The sequence below is a fragment of the Fragaria vesca genome, linkage group LG2 (assembly GCF_000184155.1).
Source record: "Fragaria vesca subsp. vesca linkage group LG2, FraVesHawaii_1.0, whole genome shotgun sequence".
In the NCBI taxonomy this organism is placed as follows: domain Eukaryota; kingdom Viridiplantae; phylum Streptophyta; class Magnoliopsida; order Rosales; family Rosaceae; genus Fragaria; species Fragaria vesca.
This window is the reverse complement of record NC_020492.1, coordinates 23982025-23998383: the sequence shown is the minus strand read 5'-3', so window position 1 is coordinate 23998383 and position 16359 is coordinate 23982025. Positions and strand designations below refer to the sequence as shown.

General features: G+C 40.5%; 4 protein-coding genes across 4 annotated transcripts; 3 read left to right on the top strand and 1 right to left on the bottom strand.

Moving 5' to 3' along the window:
* Positions 1-6: 6 nt before the first annotated feature.
* On the top strand, positions 7-2361 carry LOC101309317. Its single transcript, XM_004291403.1, has 5 exons — positions 7-45; positions 501-600; positions 866-965; positions 1556-1641; positions 1756-2361. The coding sequence occupies exons 2-5, from the start codon at positions 569-571 to the stop codon at positions 2126-2128; spliced, it is 591 nt and encodes a 196-aa protein (XP_004291451.1). The 5' UTR covers positions 7-45; positions 501-568; the 3' UTR covers positions 2129-2361.
* A 2-nt stretch (positions 2362-2363) lies between these two features.
* On the top strand, positions 2364-3368 carry LOC101309027 (ATP synthase subunit b', chloroplastic-like). The gene has a single exon (XM_004291402.1). It carries the CDS (start codon positions 2443-2445, stop codon positions 3073-3075), a length of 633 nt encoding a protein of 210 aa, XP_004291450.1. The 5' UTR covers positions 2364-2442; the 3' UTR covers positions 3076-3368.
* Positions 3369-5665: 2297 nt separating this feature from the next.
* Positions 5666-8778, top strand: LOC101308736. The gene is made up of 4 exons (XM_004291401.1): positions 5666-6046; positions 6143-6234; positions 6312-6785; positions 7480-8778. The coding sequence occupies exons 1-4, from the start codon at positions 5666-5668 to the stop codon at positions 8441-8443; spliced, it is 1911 nt and encodes a 636-aa protein (XP_004291449.1). The 3' UTR covers positions 8444-8778.
* Positions 8779-8844: 66 nt separating this feature from the next.
* LOC101308439 lies at positions 8845-11926 on the bottom strand. The gene is made up of 2 exons (XM_004291400.1): positions 11630-11926; positions 8845-11334 (listed from the first exon to the last, which is right to left on the bottom strand). The coding sequence occupies exons 1-2, from the start codon at positions 11690-11692 to the stop codon at positions 9079-9081; spliced, it is 2319 nt and encodes a 772-aa protein (XP_004291448.1). The 5' UTR covers positions 11693-11926; the 3' UTR covers positions 8845-9078.
* Positions 11927-16359: the final 4433 nt, after the last annotated feature.

Here is a 16359-nt window from a genome sequence, read left to right as displayed (position 1 = left end):
GGAGCCGCTCAAGCTCTCCGTTCTCAACGGACGGCTCTAGCTTCGGTAATCTCTCTCTCTCTCTCTCTCTCTCTCTCTCTCTCGCGCATTTCTGTGATGCATTTTGGTGAATTGTGATGTTCGATCGTTTTCTTTAGGTAAATTTTGGTTAAATTATAGAAGGAAATGGTAAAATTTTGAAAAATTACTCTAATCTTGAATTCATGTGGCGCATTGATGAATCGGTCGCCAAGAAAATTGACACATTGTTGTATTAAAATTCCGGTTTCAATGCGAAAGATTGATTATGGTTTGGAAAGGTTCAGAGATTTTCAATCTGGTGTCATGTGAATTTTTTCCAATTTAATTGCATAGGCATCTCTTTTGATCTCCTTGCTGAGAAAAAATAACATTTGGAGAATGTAGGCTGTCAACCTTATATGAATGGAGATTGTGATATCAACATTTACCGCATTTTCTTCTGGAGGATTTGCCTGACTTAAGATGTTCAATTTGTGCAGATATTGAGGTTCCCAAGACAGCCACTGTTTTAGAACTGAAGCAGGCGGTGGAGGCGGTTTTCAGTCACATGCCACAGAAGGGACCTGGAAAGATATCATGGTATGTTCATATCGTCATTTGTCTGTTTTGGATTAATTGAAATAATCCTTATAACCATGTATAATACTAGCACTCAGAAGTCAGAAATGAAGTTTAGATATATGTTCTATCACTTCTATGAAATGTAGCTGAATTGATCCGCTTACCATGAAAAATTGCATTGGTTATAGTTCTTGAGTTAAGAAGTCCTCCTGTTGCACTATCAGACTCTTTTGCATTGTTTCTAACACTTGACTATTTTCTTGTTCAAATATGGTTCATGGAGGCCGCACGTGTGGGGGCATTTCTGCTTGGGATTTGGTGGTCAGAAGCTACTCATTGAAACCGACCATATCAGGGACTACGGAATCAGAGACGGCGATCAGGTTTTATGGCAGGTCCCTGGTGGCTTTTAATATTATCTTTTGTGCAGTTTGTCACTCTTATGCTGATTTGGCTGAAATATATGACTGAGACTTTAGGCCGCCTCCTGCAGGCATAATGCATGTCTATAGTTTAGAGGTTTAATAATATTGAATATCCCTCCTTAATGGCTTTTAGCATCAACTGTCTGCCCTTCAGTTTTCCTGAACTAGGTTGATATAATGATACTTGTGGTTCATTAAGCTCAGATATACTTTATATTTGTTGATGAACTACTTAAATTTGTTGATCAACTCTTGGTTCTATGGAAGTCCTTCTCACTTCTTTGTTCTTCCCCATCGTTGTTTATTTGTTTCTGGATTCCTGGGAAGGGAGAAAAAGTCCGGCTCTGAGCTCTTGCCATGAATGCAGTGGTAAAAGAGTTTTTCACTGGAGATATAAACTCCCATTTCTTCCCAATCCTCTAACATTTATCATTGGCCTCCTTTGTTGTTTTGACTTTAAACCTGCTTTATGATTACTTCAGTGTTTCTTATCGGAAATCTCTTCTTTTATGTCTAACTCATCTTCTTTCTTTCTTTTTCGCGTGCAGCTTGATTTTGTTCGGCATGTTTCAATCAGCTACATAAATACAAAGAAGCAATCAAAAAGGTTCACTGGCTCAAAACAACACAGGAGGTAGGGCTCTCTCTGTTACCATTTCTCAATTCCCCTTTGTAAGAAGCAATGCCTCTGTAGTTGTCTTTCATCTTTATCATTCACGCCGACCCTGAGTCAATTGGGTACATGCAGGTCATTTAGTTTTGACGAGGAAGAACACAGCGAGCAAGAGGAAGAACAGAAGAACAAGGGCATAGAACAGGACGACAACATATACTACAATTGTGACGACATTGAGAATCAAAGGGTCCCGGAGTATGACAACGAACTTGCTGTTCAACAACACAGCGAGACCGGATTCCCATTCATACTGGGAGAGTGGTTTCCATACTCAAGACTATCACTGTCACCCGTAGGAGGAGGAGGAGGAAAATCTAGAAGAAGCTATGCTTGTTCCCCAGGCATAGCCACTGGGTTGTTGCTTGGCTTTAGGAAGATTTTCGGGCTTTGCTTCGAGAAACGTGAGAAACGCTACACTCGAAGGGACGTATGGAGAATAGATTAGTACACACCCCAGGGACATCATACATTTTCTTCGTCTGTGTGTTCTTGTTTTACTTCCCTAAACGTTTGTCTTTCTAAAGAATTTAGTGATTTCACGGCAGCACGTATGGCACGTGCGGGGGAGACTGACAGTCCCAGTCACTCACTGATCTCTAGCTCATACGAGAACCTCATACCAAAATGTGTGGCGAAGAATGAGATTAGATAACATTTCCACTCACACAAATTGGTTTTTTCCCAAAATCAAAACTAACCCACTGAAACAAACTAAGCCAATTCTCATTTGAAGAAGCAGCTCAAGCTTTTGAAATCGCCATGGCCAACATGATCATGGCCTCCTCCAAGGTCCCAATCTCGGCCCCTGCTTCCGCCGTAGCCAAGCCCAAGCTCCTCCCTCTCCAAATCTCCATCCCCAAAACCCTAACCAAAACCCACCTCCTCCAGTCCCTCAAGTCCCTCTCCGTCATCGCCGCCACCTCCCTCGCCGTGGCGCCGCCGTCGCTCGCGGCGGAGATCGAGAAGGCGGCGCTGTTCGACTTTGACCTGACCCTACCGATCCAGGCCGTACAGTTCCTGCTGCTGATGGTGGCGCTGGACAAGGTGTACTACTCGCCGCTGGGGAAGTTCATGGACGAGCGCGACGCGGCGATCAGGGAGAAGCTGGGGAGCGTGAAGGACACGTCGGCGGAGGTGAAGCAGCTGGAGGAGCAAGGGGTGGCGATAATGAGGGCGGCGAGGGCGGAGATAGCGGCGGCGCTGTCGAAGATGAAGAAGGAGACGCAGGCGGAGGTGGAGGTGAAGCTGGCGGAGGGGAGGAAGAAGGTGGAGGGGGAGCTGCAGGAGGCGTTGGCGAAATTGGAGGAGCAGAAGGAGGAGACGTTGAAGGCCTTGGATGCCCAGATTGCTCAACTCAGTGACCAAATTGTGAAGAAGGTTCTTCCTCTGTGATTGATGTTGCCTCGTTGCAGAGTTAGAGTGTGTCATATAAAGTCATGTAAGAATTGAAATATATTTGTGTATTGTTTTGTGGATTGGATTTCATCCAGTCCTGGTTAAATGAAAAATTACTGTGCTTCTTCTTGTTTTTCGAGGTGACCCAATTGCTGTTAAGCCTGTAATCAATAATCTCACTTGATTTTGTTTCTGGTTTTGATCATGTTTTGGGTGTGTCACTTCTGTACAAGTGAGAATTCATGTAGCTTGTAGCAATAAGAAATGTGATCAAGGGGAACAAATTAGGGATTCTAAGTAGTAAACTAGCTCGATTAGGTATGAGTTAGTTTTATTTGTTTGTTCCAACTAGGGTTTTGCAATCATATATATTGATGTATTGATACGATAACAAGTCGTGCATTCTTTGATAAGTGTAACGTTTTGAAGATATGAATTTTTCTGTCTCAACTCTCAACTGGTATTTTATAGACTCCTCTTCGATTAGTAGTTTGGGTAAGCAACTAGGGACCTAGGGTGCGTTTGCTCCTGTGCTAAAAAGCAAAGGAGGTGTTGGTGTTTGGTAAGCTGACATGTTTATGGCTTTTGTCACCAATCAATGGCATTTTGGTTTCAGGTTTTTGAAGTTTAAAGGAATGAGAGGAATGCAAAATTGGTGGTAATGTGTTGGAGTTTAGTATAAAGTTGTTATTCGTTTGGCAGTTTGGCCTAAGATTAAGCGGGATGATCAGTTGATTACTATATATTGCATCACAGTTCCAGTTGATGGTGATGATTGAAATCATTGAACTAAATTAGTTATCAGTTCTAACGAACATATAAAATCCAATACCTTTTAATATTAAAACCACATATTTTGTATCTGATTTTTTTTTATACGGTATTTTGTATCCGATTGTTTGCATTCTTTTTCACTCTCCGGCAGGAATTCTAAATAAGGTCACTGTATTTGCATCCTTGTTTTCAACTTTTCATGTGCCTTTTACCTTTACTATTGGTTTCAAAATCAAGTAGTTGTTCTTTGGATAGAAAAAGTGAAAAACAACTACAAAACTTTTCGATCAACTTTATTTTGTGCGGACAATAGATTTGAAAACACGATCCTTGTGTTAGAGTACACTTCAAAATCACTAAAGTGACTTTCAATGTTTTATTTCTTTCTCCGTCTAAAAATAGAAATAAAACTCCATATACATATTTCAGTCCGCTTGACAAAAGGCAAAGATTAAGCTATATTCGGAAATTCGCACACTATTTTAACTTGAAAAAAACATGTATTATGCATATGGTCAAACACTTATAACTTTACTTTATAAAAGGGTAAAACAAAAGTAACCTCCTAATCTTTATCAAAGTAAACAATTTCCCTTTTTATCAATAAGAAAACCATTCTACATCATCGTCAAATCCAAAACCTTCAAATTCTAGTAACCTATCCTTCCCCAATAAGTAACCATTCCACATTATTAAAATGGGATGGATTACAACTAAAAAACTACTAATCAAATCCTCACAAGAATTCTTTGCCCTTGCAACAATCCAACACCCCTCTCAATAATTCAATTCAATCCATCTATCCATCATATTTATTGCTTCTCAAACTCCCCAACCTTCCCCCAAATGAGAATTGACGAACATGTCAACACACTTCCCTAGCGTGCACACTTCCGGGAGGGACAATTCGGTCATTCCGCAACGCTGGTAAAGGAATCCAAAAAGCTCCGGATTAAGAGGGGGCCCAGGCCCAAGCTCCACCGTTAGCGGCTAAACATAAAAAGGACCAAAGCAAGAACAAGACCTGTTCCATTATTACTCTGACTCTCTCGTCTGCCCAACTCTGGTTCATCTCTCTCTCTCTGTTCTTTCTTTGTTTCAGTGAGTTCTGTTTTTCCTGCTTCTGATTCTGTAGTTATTTGTTGCTGTTTTTAGTTTGTTTTATCTTCCATTCAAGAACTTATAAGTGCAGCAAATTTTGTAGTGTGTGCTGACTTTGTACTCTGTATGATTAGATTCTTGTGTACTGATCATGGGTAGAACCAACTTGATTGTTTGGTTAATGGGTTACTGTAATTTTCTGGGTTAGTTTCTCATATGCTGATCAAATGGGGTGAAGCCAACTTTTAGCTTTTTGGAAATTTCTGATTAGCTTCTGATATGGGTAGGACCAAACAGGGGTACTTGGGAATTTTGAGCTGTTTATCTTTCTGGATTTTCTGGTTAGTTATGTTATATGCATGTGTGAGGATTTGATCTGTGTTTGAATTTATTATATATGTGAAACAATTGGTTGTGAGGTAAACTGTTGATGTGAAAGTTATGTGTCATATTTTGTAAGATCAGTTCTTTGAACATGAAAGATTCTAGGGCAAATCAGTTATTTTGTAAGATCAGTTCTTTGAACATGATAGATTCTAGAGTGCTACCTTGAGCTTGGCTCAGTCTCAATAATCTTGTAATTGGCAAATTTACAGCAACCGAAATTTGCAATGATCATGTATTGCATTTTCATTTTCTTACTTAGCTTTGTATTTATTTGCAATGATCATTTTGATCGCAAACTGATCAATTCAGGTAACTGCAGATAAGGATGGATAAACATGTTGTTCCCGCTCAACCGTTGGCATCATTTGAGTATCCGAAATTTGATTATGAACTTGTGGATACTAATCCTGATCGTCTGAGAACTGTTGGAGCCTCTTCAGACCAGAAAAGTGCATGGATTGAACCTGCAAAGATGAATCTGAGACACAGGATTGGGAGGGGACCCTTTGGTGATGTCTGGTTAGCAACCCATCATCAGTCAACTGAAGATTTTGATGAGTATCATGAGGTGGCTGTTAAGATGTTTCATCCAATCAAAGAGGACAACATGAAGGCGGTGTTGGATAAACTTGAAGAGGTGTTTTTTAAATGTCAAGGGTTAGAAGGTCTTTGTCGGCTACATGGAACTTCAATTATCAATGGGAAGGTAAGCCGCCTTTTGTATTTTTGATGGACTATATTGAAGATTTTCTTACATGTATGAGTTCTGGCTTGCTAAGAGCATTTTGTGCTGTCATCTCAGATATGCATTGCAATGAAATTATATGAGGGATCTATTGGTGACAAAATGGCTCAGCTCAAAGGAGGAAAGCTCTCACTTCTTGATGTTTTGAGGTGATTTTATGAGATCTTTTTAGTACTGTCAAAGCTTTAGTTGGTGAATCCTCACTTGTGCTATTGGGGTTACACAGGTATGGGATCACAGTGGCTATGGGGATTTCTGAACTGCACTCTAGAGGGATCTTGGTTCTTAATCTCAAACCTTGTAATGTTCTTTTGAATGAAAATGACCAAGCGATTCTTGGAGATTTTGGTATTCCTTATCTATTGCTTGGCATTCCATTGGTAAGCTCTGACATGACTCGGAGGATTGGAACTCCAAACTACATGGCACCTGAACAATGGCAACCAGAAGTAAGAGGTCCAATATCCTTTGAGACCGACTCATGGGGTTTTGGGTGCATCATTGTAGAAATGTTGTCTGGTGTGCGGCCTTGGTGTGGGAAATCTATTGATGAAATACATTTTTCAGTTGTCAGAAAGCAGGAAAAACCAGACATCCCTAGTGGCCTTCCTCCTGCAATTGAGAAAATTCTTCTTGGCTGCTTTGAGTATGACTTACGGAGTCGTCCTTCAATAACGGACATATTGCATGCTTTCAAAAGGTATGAATCTGTATTTGATTTGAGTTTCTGAGATAACAAATAGTGTCATATGATAGGTTGCCTTTCTAGGTAGTTGCAGGTGCTCGTCCAGGCTGCACTTTTCTTATCTTTCTTCTAAGTCCTGAGTTTATTTAGGGGTATAGTGTCTCCTACTCTCCTTGTAGCTTTTACAATTCATATTTAGACTTCTGCTGATTGTGTAACTATTCTACTTTACTGAAGGGCTAGATAGTTGGAATAACTTATTGTAAGTAGTTAAGTCAGGTCCATGTAAAACACCATCTTCATTTAGGGACCAGACAAGTGCTTTACAAAGTACACGAATTTTTTTTATGGAGCATGTGCTGGTCAAATGAACATGCCTTATTGCTTAGTTAAGTCATTATGCCAAGAATATATAATTGTTGAGCAGTGATGATGTATGAACTACTTGTATATAAAGCAGAAATTTAAAACAAGATGCGGAGATGTATTCCAAGTGAAGGCAATGTTTCTCATGTCGTCATTGAATAGAAAGAAAAATGCATGTAGAACCTGTGCATACATTGATGTTTGAAACACAGGGTTTATTAAATATTACAAAAGTAGGCAGATGCATATCAAGGTCACTCTTCATATCAAGTTATATGTAATTGTGTGGTGATTGCTTATTGTTTGGATTGATATGCTAGTTATCTAACTACCATGTTAACAGCTTGCAGAATGCAGTCAGTGATGTGGAATGGACATATGTTGGGAATAGAGCGATCACAGAGAAATCGAGCAGCACTGGTTACACCGAGTGGTTTCTTTCAAAGGATCATCTGCTGGTGGGTGACATAGTTCGTTCCAGAAAGTCATCAAACTCCTGCAAGCCTGAAAACATGGATGTTCCAGAAGGCACAGTGGTGGGCATAGAACATGATACGGAGCAACATGGGTTTGTCTTGGTGAGGGTCCATGGCATCCATGACCCGTTGAGGGTTCATGTTTCAACTCTGGAGCGGGTTACTTTTGGGTTGGCAGCTGGTGACTGGGTACGCCTGAAGAAAGAAGACAAGAAACACTCACCAGTAGGTATTATCCATTCCATCAATCGAGACGGTAATGTAGCTGTTGGATTTATAGGGTTGGAAACTCTGTGGAAGGGAACTTCTTCAGAGTTTCAGATGGCAGAATCCTATTGTGTGGGTCAATTTGTTAGGCTAAAAGCCAATGTTCTGAGCCCTCGATTCGAATGGCCTCGTAAGACAGGAGGGAAATGGGCTACTGGTAAGATATGGTGGATCCTACCAAATGGGTGCCTTGTTGTGAAGTTCCCAGGAATACTGACTCTAGGGCATGAAAACTCAACCTTTGTGGCTGATCCTGCTGAGGTTGAATCAGTTACATTCGAGACTTGTCCAGGAATGGTGAAGAAGTACCAACACCTTGAGGATCTTCATTGGGCAGTGAGGCCAATTCTGATTGCATTGGGCCTGTTTACAGCCATGAAGACGGGCATCTTTGTTGGTACAAAAGTCGGGAAGTGTAAAGCAAAGAAACGATGGAGTGCAGCTATTCAGGATGAAAGTCACAATATGGACAGTCAGAATTCAGGAAATCCAGCATGGAAGAATCCAGTGACGAAGATCCTTTTCAGAGAAGGTGGCAATTCTGCCACAGGTATTGCTCGGTAGGTTTATGTTCTGTCATCTGCCTAGAGCTAGCTAAACTTGCTATAGTAGGTCATCAAGATCTGGTGTAACTAAAGCTGGCATAGGGCATTTTACTCTTTAACTTCTGCTGAAGCGCAGTATAAACGAGTATCATGTCAACTTTAGGGCAAACACGGTTCGCTCTGTCGTGTATATAACTGTATATATCTTATCAGCTTATTTGCATTGTTTAATTCAGCTCAAGAGCATGCCCATCAACTTCGGGGAATCCAAACCCAAATTGGTGGTACAGCGATTCTCTTTCTGTTAATTTCCTGGTCTGCAGTAGTGTATGTATATCATTGCTTCAGTGTTCTCCTCGGAATTTGCTTGCAAAAGAAGCATGTCTATAATGCTAGTTTTGGATTTTATGTGCAAAATTTGAAATATAAGATAATCTGGTTGAAAGGAATACAAAACTAGAGAACCCCAAAACAACATTATACCAATCCTAAGCATTACTGTATAACAAAGAGACACGGCTTATACATCTGGATAGAAATTTCAGAAAGCTAAAAATAATGCTACAACAGTGGCACAAACTCTGACTCCTAGCAAATCTAAGAAAATAGATCAGTGGGAAATCTATACATGAAATTAGGTCACAAGCTTCTGAATCAGCTGTACTGGCATGCAGGCCCTGCAGTTGCAACAATGCCAGCCTCTTTCACAAGCTTATCAGTCAAAGCTGAGATCCGAGCCACTTCTATTGTGACCTCAGCTAAACATTCGTCATTCTCCGCAGATATTGTACTGGTATCTACATCAGCCTCAATGCTTAGGCTAGCTTTATTCAGAAACTCCGCACTCATCTCTGCAAGTTTTTGAAGGGCGCTGGTTGCTGCTTCAACTTCCAATTGTGCTGCCTCAAGTTGGAGCTTCTCTATTGCCAAGTCTCCTATACTTTTCTCCCCTAATCTCTCTTGAGCCAAAGCATATAGCTTTCTCAGATCATTAGCATCTTCCGACTCTTCTTTCATCTTCTTTACTTCTTCTTCTTTTGCTTCTAGTCTTCCAAGAACCATCTTCAGCTCCTCGTCTTTCATTGTGAGAGCCCTCTGAGAAGCTAGGACTTCCATTTCTTTTCTTCTTAAGCTGTCCTTGGCTGATTCCAGCTCAGTTTCAAGCTGTAAGATCTGCAACCTAAAATCATCAGTTGGTTTATCCAATAGTTGGTACGAAAACTCATGGCCAAAGTCATGGAATGATTTGGATGCATTGTAGTCTTCATCCTTGATAGATCCAACCAATTTATTAGTGAGCTCTGCTATCCTTTCTACCACAGTTTCGGCTTCTGAAAATTTCAGCTTGGTATTATCCAACACGTCTTGCAGTGTGTGTACATGTTCATCTTTCTCCTTGAGCAAGGCAGTTGCTTGAATAAGCTGCTCCTCTTTACTAGTCAAAAGCATCTTCAGCTCTGCAACTTCATTGTTGACTTCCTCAAGCTTATTCCTTGCATTTAGAAGTTCCAAATCCTTTTCCTCCAAAATGAGCTTATGAGTAGCCAGCTCAGATTTCAAATCCTGAATTTCAAGTTTAGCCTCCACCGCCTCCGCCTCTTTAACCTGAAGAAGATCGCGCATTTCCCCAAATTCGGCAGTTTTCTTCTCTAGCTTCTTTTGGAGAGCAGAAACCTCATTGATGGCCTGGTGCAGAGAGTATCTTTCTTTCTTCAACACCTCCTCTAACTCTTCCATCAGTTCCTTCTCCATGGATAACTCCCTCTCAAGCTCTTTGTTTCGAGCCTCTGCAACCCTAAGCTTTGCTCTTTCACTCTGTACTTCTATGTGGGCATCTTTCAGAGTTGTTAAGTAAGACATAATACTTCTCTTCTGGTCTTCAAGTTCTTCCAATTGATTTTCCAGGAGAAGCTCTCGTTCCTCCATTTTCTGTCTAGAGGAAGCAAGAGCTTTCTGGGAGGAAACCAACTCAGACTTCACATCAATGAGAAGAGTCTTCACCCTTCTAAAATCCTCCAAAGTCTCATTGGCTTCTCCAGCATGTCTAGATACTTCCGCTGCTAGTTTCTTGAGCTCTTCCTGTGCCAATAACCATTCCATCGTCTGCTTCTCCAAGTTTTCCTGTGAAACTTTTAACTTCTCCTCTTCAAGTTTCCTCTGTGTCCGAGAAACTTCCAGCTCTTTTTCTTTATCTAGTATTGCTCTCCGGAGTCCTTGAATCTCCACATCTTGTCTCTTGACAACTTCATTGGCTTCATTCAGCAACTGAGCCTTAGATCTAAGCTCAGAATCAGTCTTCGCAGCTTCTTTGCTCATTTTCGACAATTCATCTCTCATTTTCTCGAATTCCTCTTCTTTCAGAGAAAGTGCCGACCGTGTAGCAGCAACCTCCTGGTCTCTCTCTTGAAGCTGAAGTTTTATCTCTTCTATATAGCCAGCCTGAGAAGTCAAATCCATATTAGCCCGCCTCAGTTCCTCCTCTATCTTCTCATACCTAGAACAAGCCGCAGCAGCCTCTCTCTCCCGCTGCTCTAGCCCCTCCTTTGTGCGGTTCAATTCAAGGTGCTCCAAGAACACCAGCCTCTCCGCATCCTGCAAATCTTCCTCCTTCTGCTTCAACGCGGTCAACGCCGCGTGAAGATCACACTCCAACGTCTCAAGATTAAACCCCAGCTGAACATCCCGCGGATGAAGAGAATTTCTGCTCATCTGTTCCTCCAGCTTCTGCGTCTGCGCAAACAATCTTTCCAGGAGAATCCTAGCAGGTTCAGATGCTCCATTGCCGCTAACGCTCGACTTCCTGTCATTCAACACCGCTTTAGTACTGATCCTCAAGGAAGCCCCTCTCCGTCTCGCGCTAGTACTACACGCTACTCTACTCTTCTTCCCATTGAATCTCACACAACACAACTGCGGAAATGCAGCACGCATTTGAGTAAACACTAACTAGGAACAACAAGCAATGAAAGAAGGATCCACAAAAATCACAGTAAATAACAATATAAGCAACGACGTCATAAACACAAAATTGAAATCCTCCAGATTTGCCAGAAAATGCAGGTTAACGAAACTGTCAAAACCCTAGATTACTGTTCAATGTTCATTTCCACAGTACACATTCCTAAATTTCTTTCTCACAAAATCTTCATTACTCTCATTTTCCGATTCCTACTATAGAAAGAGAGATAGAGAGAAGCTGACTGACCTTGCAGCAGGGCTGGGAAGAGGTGGCGGCGAGATTGGAGCGGGTGGCGGCTGAGAAGGCCATGAAGGTTTCTCTCAGCTGCGAGAGTCCACCATCGCCGTTGGATCAAATTTATTGATCTGACCAATCCCGGGATTAAATATCCGACGAATTACTCGGAGAATCTTTCGGGAAGAGTCAAGCCAAGCTAACTGAAGGCGCACGTTAGCATAGACCAGTCTCGGCGTCTCTCTCTCTCTCTCTCCTATTTTCGAATAACAAGATTCGTAACTGTTCTCGGGTTTTTGTAGCTCCGGCTCAAAATAGCCAAACACGAAAACGAAGATAGAGGAATAGTATTGGATAATCAAAATCGCATCCTACGTGGCATGGGGGTAATGATCCCCTGCTTGCTGACTCACGATACACATACCGTGTTGGGCGGTGCCTACCTGCCACTTGGCGCTGTTCTGCTGATCCCCAGCTCACAAGAAAGCGAATTTCTGGTTTTCACTTTTTCCGAGTCTTCGAGCCTGAGCTGGCTATACACGTGTTACTCTTAGATACAGCCACACAAGTTTAGGAAAGTTTAATCGACTAGATTGAAAATTTGGACTTATTGTAATTAAGACCCCATCTTGGAATCTTGGATTCCAGGTTTCGTTACCTGGGCCTCTTGTAAATGCTTTTATGATTGGGCCATGTGCAAAAACTAGGAAGCCCATAACAGCCACTTGGGCTTACTTTAGAGAAAACCTATTCTGAAGATGTGAACTTGTCGTGCATTAGGTCTTTAATAATGTACATGAATTGTTATATAAACTTGTCTTGATGTTATGTAGTGCAAATTCTAAACATTTATTACTGTGAATGAACGCAAACTCTAAGTGGTATTTTATGTTTAAGAATCTACCTTATTTGTTATTGGCCGGGTGACAGCTAATGATCAAAACAATAAAATGAAAATGGTGTACCTAATGTGATCATACTAAGTTGTCTTGTTGTAATCTAGTGCTAGCTCCAAACAATCATATAATCTAACAATAATAGATTGTCCAACCTCCAACTTGTATATTTATGTCTCCAACTTTTCTCAAAACAAGTACTTCTTAACTAATTTCCATATCAACATGGCTATAATATATTACCCAACTAGGAACTACAAGCCACATGATTGTTTAAAAGTGATCCAATTGTCCAAAAACAACAAGCCCAAACCCACAGATCTTCCACTTAATGTGCATATATAAATCATAACCATGCTTGATCACTTGATAAAGCACACCAAGAAATCCACAATCCAATAATGAAATCTCAAAGGAGATCACTTTTTAGTCTTGCAACATCTCAAAAGAGATAGCTACACAACCCTATAGCAACCCAATGATGTGCTAGCATTTCCCTAATCTGTAACAATATGTTTAGTTGCCCATATATTCAGATATATGTAGTGGACAAAACTCTATATTTAGTTGCCCCAGAAAGAAGGTTTAGCCAACCAAGTTAGATTTGTCTAATATGATTTGATTAGATTAAGAAGCCGCATTATAGATAAATGGACCCAGATAATCACTTTCCTAAGTAGCTAGGAGTGTGACATATGAATCAAAACATATAAATTTGGTGTGATATGGTGGATAATCATCATAAAGTGAAAGCAACATGTAGCAACTGGATCTTGTAGCTGGTTTGTTATTATATGCTTGAAGATTTGGTTGAGGTTAGGTATTAAGGGGATGTGACACTATAAAGATAAGCATCATCATAACCTCATGGTACGAGGTCCATGGCCAATTGATTAATTAGTAATAAACCTAAACCATGCGTCTAAATACTAGCGGGTCCTCAATCCCAAAAGGGATTTTATTTCATAACACACTGATAACAGTAACAAGCAGCAAATGTAGATTCAAGAAACACACAACAAGTACTCCATTATGGAGTTTTATTTTTTGTGTTTGTGTTTAATTATGGTTGGTGGATGCAACTCTCAACCAAGAATTTCATGAGAAAAAAACCTATTAGCTACTTTATATATGCTCGACATCTAGGTCTTTCAAGTTACGACTCGACTTATTTACACTTATGAACTCAGATGCTCATTGTTCGCCTTTGTTGTGCTAAATGAAACTAGCAAAACCAAATGTCATCAACGAAATTATAATTAGGCTTGGGTCTCAACCATAACGAACTAGCTGGAAGATTCGGCAACTGTGCGCTTTTAAGAGACGTGTAGATACTTTAAGTAAACATAATGTGTAAGTTTTTCAATATTGTACAGTTTGGTGAACTAATCGATATTCGCACGTCTCAACTTAGATTCATGAATCGTGATAGATTGTGATTCTTATTGTTTGCTCGCTCGAAGTTATGCAAAAGTTTGTAGATACTAGATAGGGGAAATCCTTCTCTTCGTCCTTGCATTTTGACGTTATGAGTGAGTAAGATAAAAACAGTATGAAATTTTTGAAAAGAAGAGAGAGATATGATGGTGGGTGACTTTGGAGATCGTGGTCCGTCCAAAATATCCAAAGAGCTTAATGATCATCTTATCATGTTCTTCCGATTGTACACCCGCGTGCATATGAACAGAGTTTCTGTACGCTGATTTTAATTTCGTAGGACCCGGTCTCTCACCACTCCCTCCCCTCGCGCGTCTCTCCCACGCGCTCCTCCCCCATCAGCAGCGCTTCAGCGCCACGCGCTCTGCCGAGTTGTGTCAGGTTTTGACCGGTCCGAATCGACGACGTCACGCGTATCCACTACCGGGGCCCGCCCGATATAAAAGTAAACAATATATTGTCTAGAGAGGGAAAGAGACAAAAGCTGATGGGGTCACTGCTCTCGGGAGACGTGGCACGCCGTGGGGGCGAGTTAGTGGGTTCAGTCTCGCATCACGCCACGTGTACGGCGCAAGAGGGCCGGTGTTAGATTTGGATATAAGTAGTGAAAAGGATGTGGGAGGGGGGAGGAGGACCACCGTGCGGGGGTGGGGACCACCGCTCAAAATCTCCGAAATCTCCTGCGGGCTGGATTCTCTGCCAATAGTTTAGCCGTCAATTATTATGAAATGACGGGGGTGCCCCTGTACCTCGTTATTCACGAAAGCAGAGTGCGGGGTAAAAGTTACAGTGATGCCTGCTGTACTGATTTCACTTTTACTGGGAAGGGGTGAAAAGGGGACAGACGATCGTGGCCGTCGGATGGGCGCGTGGAGAAGTAAAATTTGGAATGAGGTCAGAAAATCTTTCTTTCTCGGATTTGGCGTAGCTAGATACAGTCGACAGTGAAAAACATCGAGGAGTCAGAAGGGATCTGTACTTTTCCTACTTCCAATTATGGCGCGTGAAACATCCAAAATATTAGGCAAACCTAACCAATATTTCGACATAGTTTTTTATTAGATTCTCTGAAGCACAATAGTTTATGCTTTATTTGTCAAAATCCAAACTTTAGTACTTAACCGTGACGAGTGTCCATTTCGTAAAGTACAATACTATGTTGGAGGTAATTTCATTGTTTATTTGCTTTTGATAAATTTTAGCTTGAAACCTTGTTGAACAATCGTCGGATATGACCATAATTATAATCTAAACTATTTTTTGTAATAAAACCAGAGCTCACAAATACAATACTTATGTTATATGTTGTATTGATATATAGAGGGATGTGAAATCTACACACCTTAAATTAAAATTCACACAATTTTTTTTTTTGGGTTAACACATTCACAAAAAGATAAAGTTTAAGTCACTAAAAGACAAAATTTAAGTTTAAAAACAAAAAAATTATGTATGGATTTCAATTTGGGATGTGTGGATTTCACAACCCTATATATAAATACAACACAAATATTGTACAATAATTAAATCAGAGTTCTAAGTTTTTTAGGGTTTCGTTTGAGATCTTGAAAGTTTGGTTCAACAATGTATGCTTTGGTATGGCACATCTGGTACTAGTGAATCTTTTGGAGTAATATTAAGGAAAGTTTCAAGCTTGGAGCATAGAGTGTTCAATGAATGGACCTATTCCAATGCACCGTTACGGGCATTACCACAACTTTTTGTTATGTTTGTGTATGCCAACAAGATGGTATGTAATAACCATTATGGCTTGAGGCTAAACAAGTTTCCCTTATTTTGATAAATCTTTAAAATGTGTTATAGTTGTGTTAAAATATGATTGTAACTAGCTTTGTTGAGTTCTGATTAAGTTATTTATCTGGTTTAAAAATAAAATTTTAGGTATATACACATCAAACAACCGTTGAGAACCATGTCATAACAAAGAAAAATCGACAATCCCCTTAATGAATAGAAGTAAGAAGAGATAATGTGGTGTTTGCACTTGACGTGCACGTTTGATATTCAGGACTAAATTACACCTCTTTATTTTTTAAAACTATTCTGGACTCATATGGGCTGCCTTAAGTTGTACTAATATTAACATATATTTAGTGTTACACGGTATTAAAGAGTAGTTATTTAGCACAGTCTTATTTAGTCCCAATAAACAAACACGCATAAAAAAGGGTAGAAAGATTGGACGAGACCTAAGGTCATGAACCCTAGTGTTTCTCCGTTGCATTTCAAAATTTTGAATAGTTTGCAGTTGGTTGGTTCGTGTGGGTAAAGACCTGAAAACCTCTTTCAAAACTCAAAAGAAGTAAATGCAAAGGGTAGTTGCCCTTCATTCCTAGGGGGTCCATGGGCTTCAAATCCGTGAGCGTGTAGAACACGTGCTATTAAATA

Excerpts from the sequence above, each read along its gene's own strand:
- LOC101309317 (XM_004291403.1), top strand. The coding sequence starts at position 569 with ATGCCACAGAAGGGACCTGGAAAGATATCATG. Across the intron at positions 966-1,555 it reads GAATCAGAGACGGCGATCAG|CTTGATTTTGTTCGGCATGT; the intron begins GTTTTATGGCAG and ends TTTCGCGTGCAG. Across the intron at positions 1,642-1,755 it reads GGCTCAAAACAACACAGGAG|GTCATTTAGTTTTGACGAGG; the intron begins GTAGGGCTCTCT and ends GGGTACATGCAG.
- LOC101309027 (XM_004291402.1), top strand. The coding sequence starts at position 2,443 with ATGGCCAACATGATCATGGCCTCCTCCAAGGTCCCAATCTCGGCCCCT.
- LOC101308736 (XM_004291401.1), top strand. The coding sequence starts at position 5,666 with ATGGATAAACATGTTGTTCCCGCTCAACCGTTGGCATCATTTGAGTAT. Across the intron at positions 6,235-6,311 it reads TCACTTCTTGATGTTTTGAG|GTATGGGATCACAGTGGCTA; the intron begins GTGATTTTATGA and ends GGGGTTACACAG. Across the intron at positions 6,786-7,479 it reads ATATTGCATGCTTTCAAAAG|CTTGCAGAATGCAGTCAGTG; the intron begins GTATGAATCTGT and ends CCATGTTAACAG.
- LOC101308439 (XM_004291400.1), bottom strand. The coding sequence starts at position 11,692 with ATGGCCTTCTCAGCCGCCACCCGCTCCAATCTCGCCGCCACCTCTTCC. Across the intron at positions 11,335-11,629 it reads CTTCCCAGCCCTGCTGCAAG|TTGTGTTGTGTGAGATTCAA; the intron begins GTCAGTCAGCTT and ends GCATTTCCGCAG.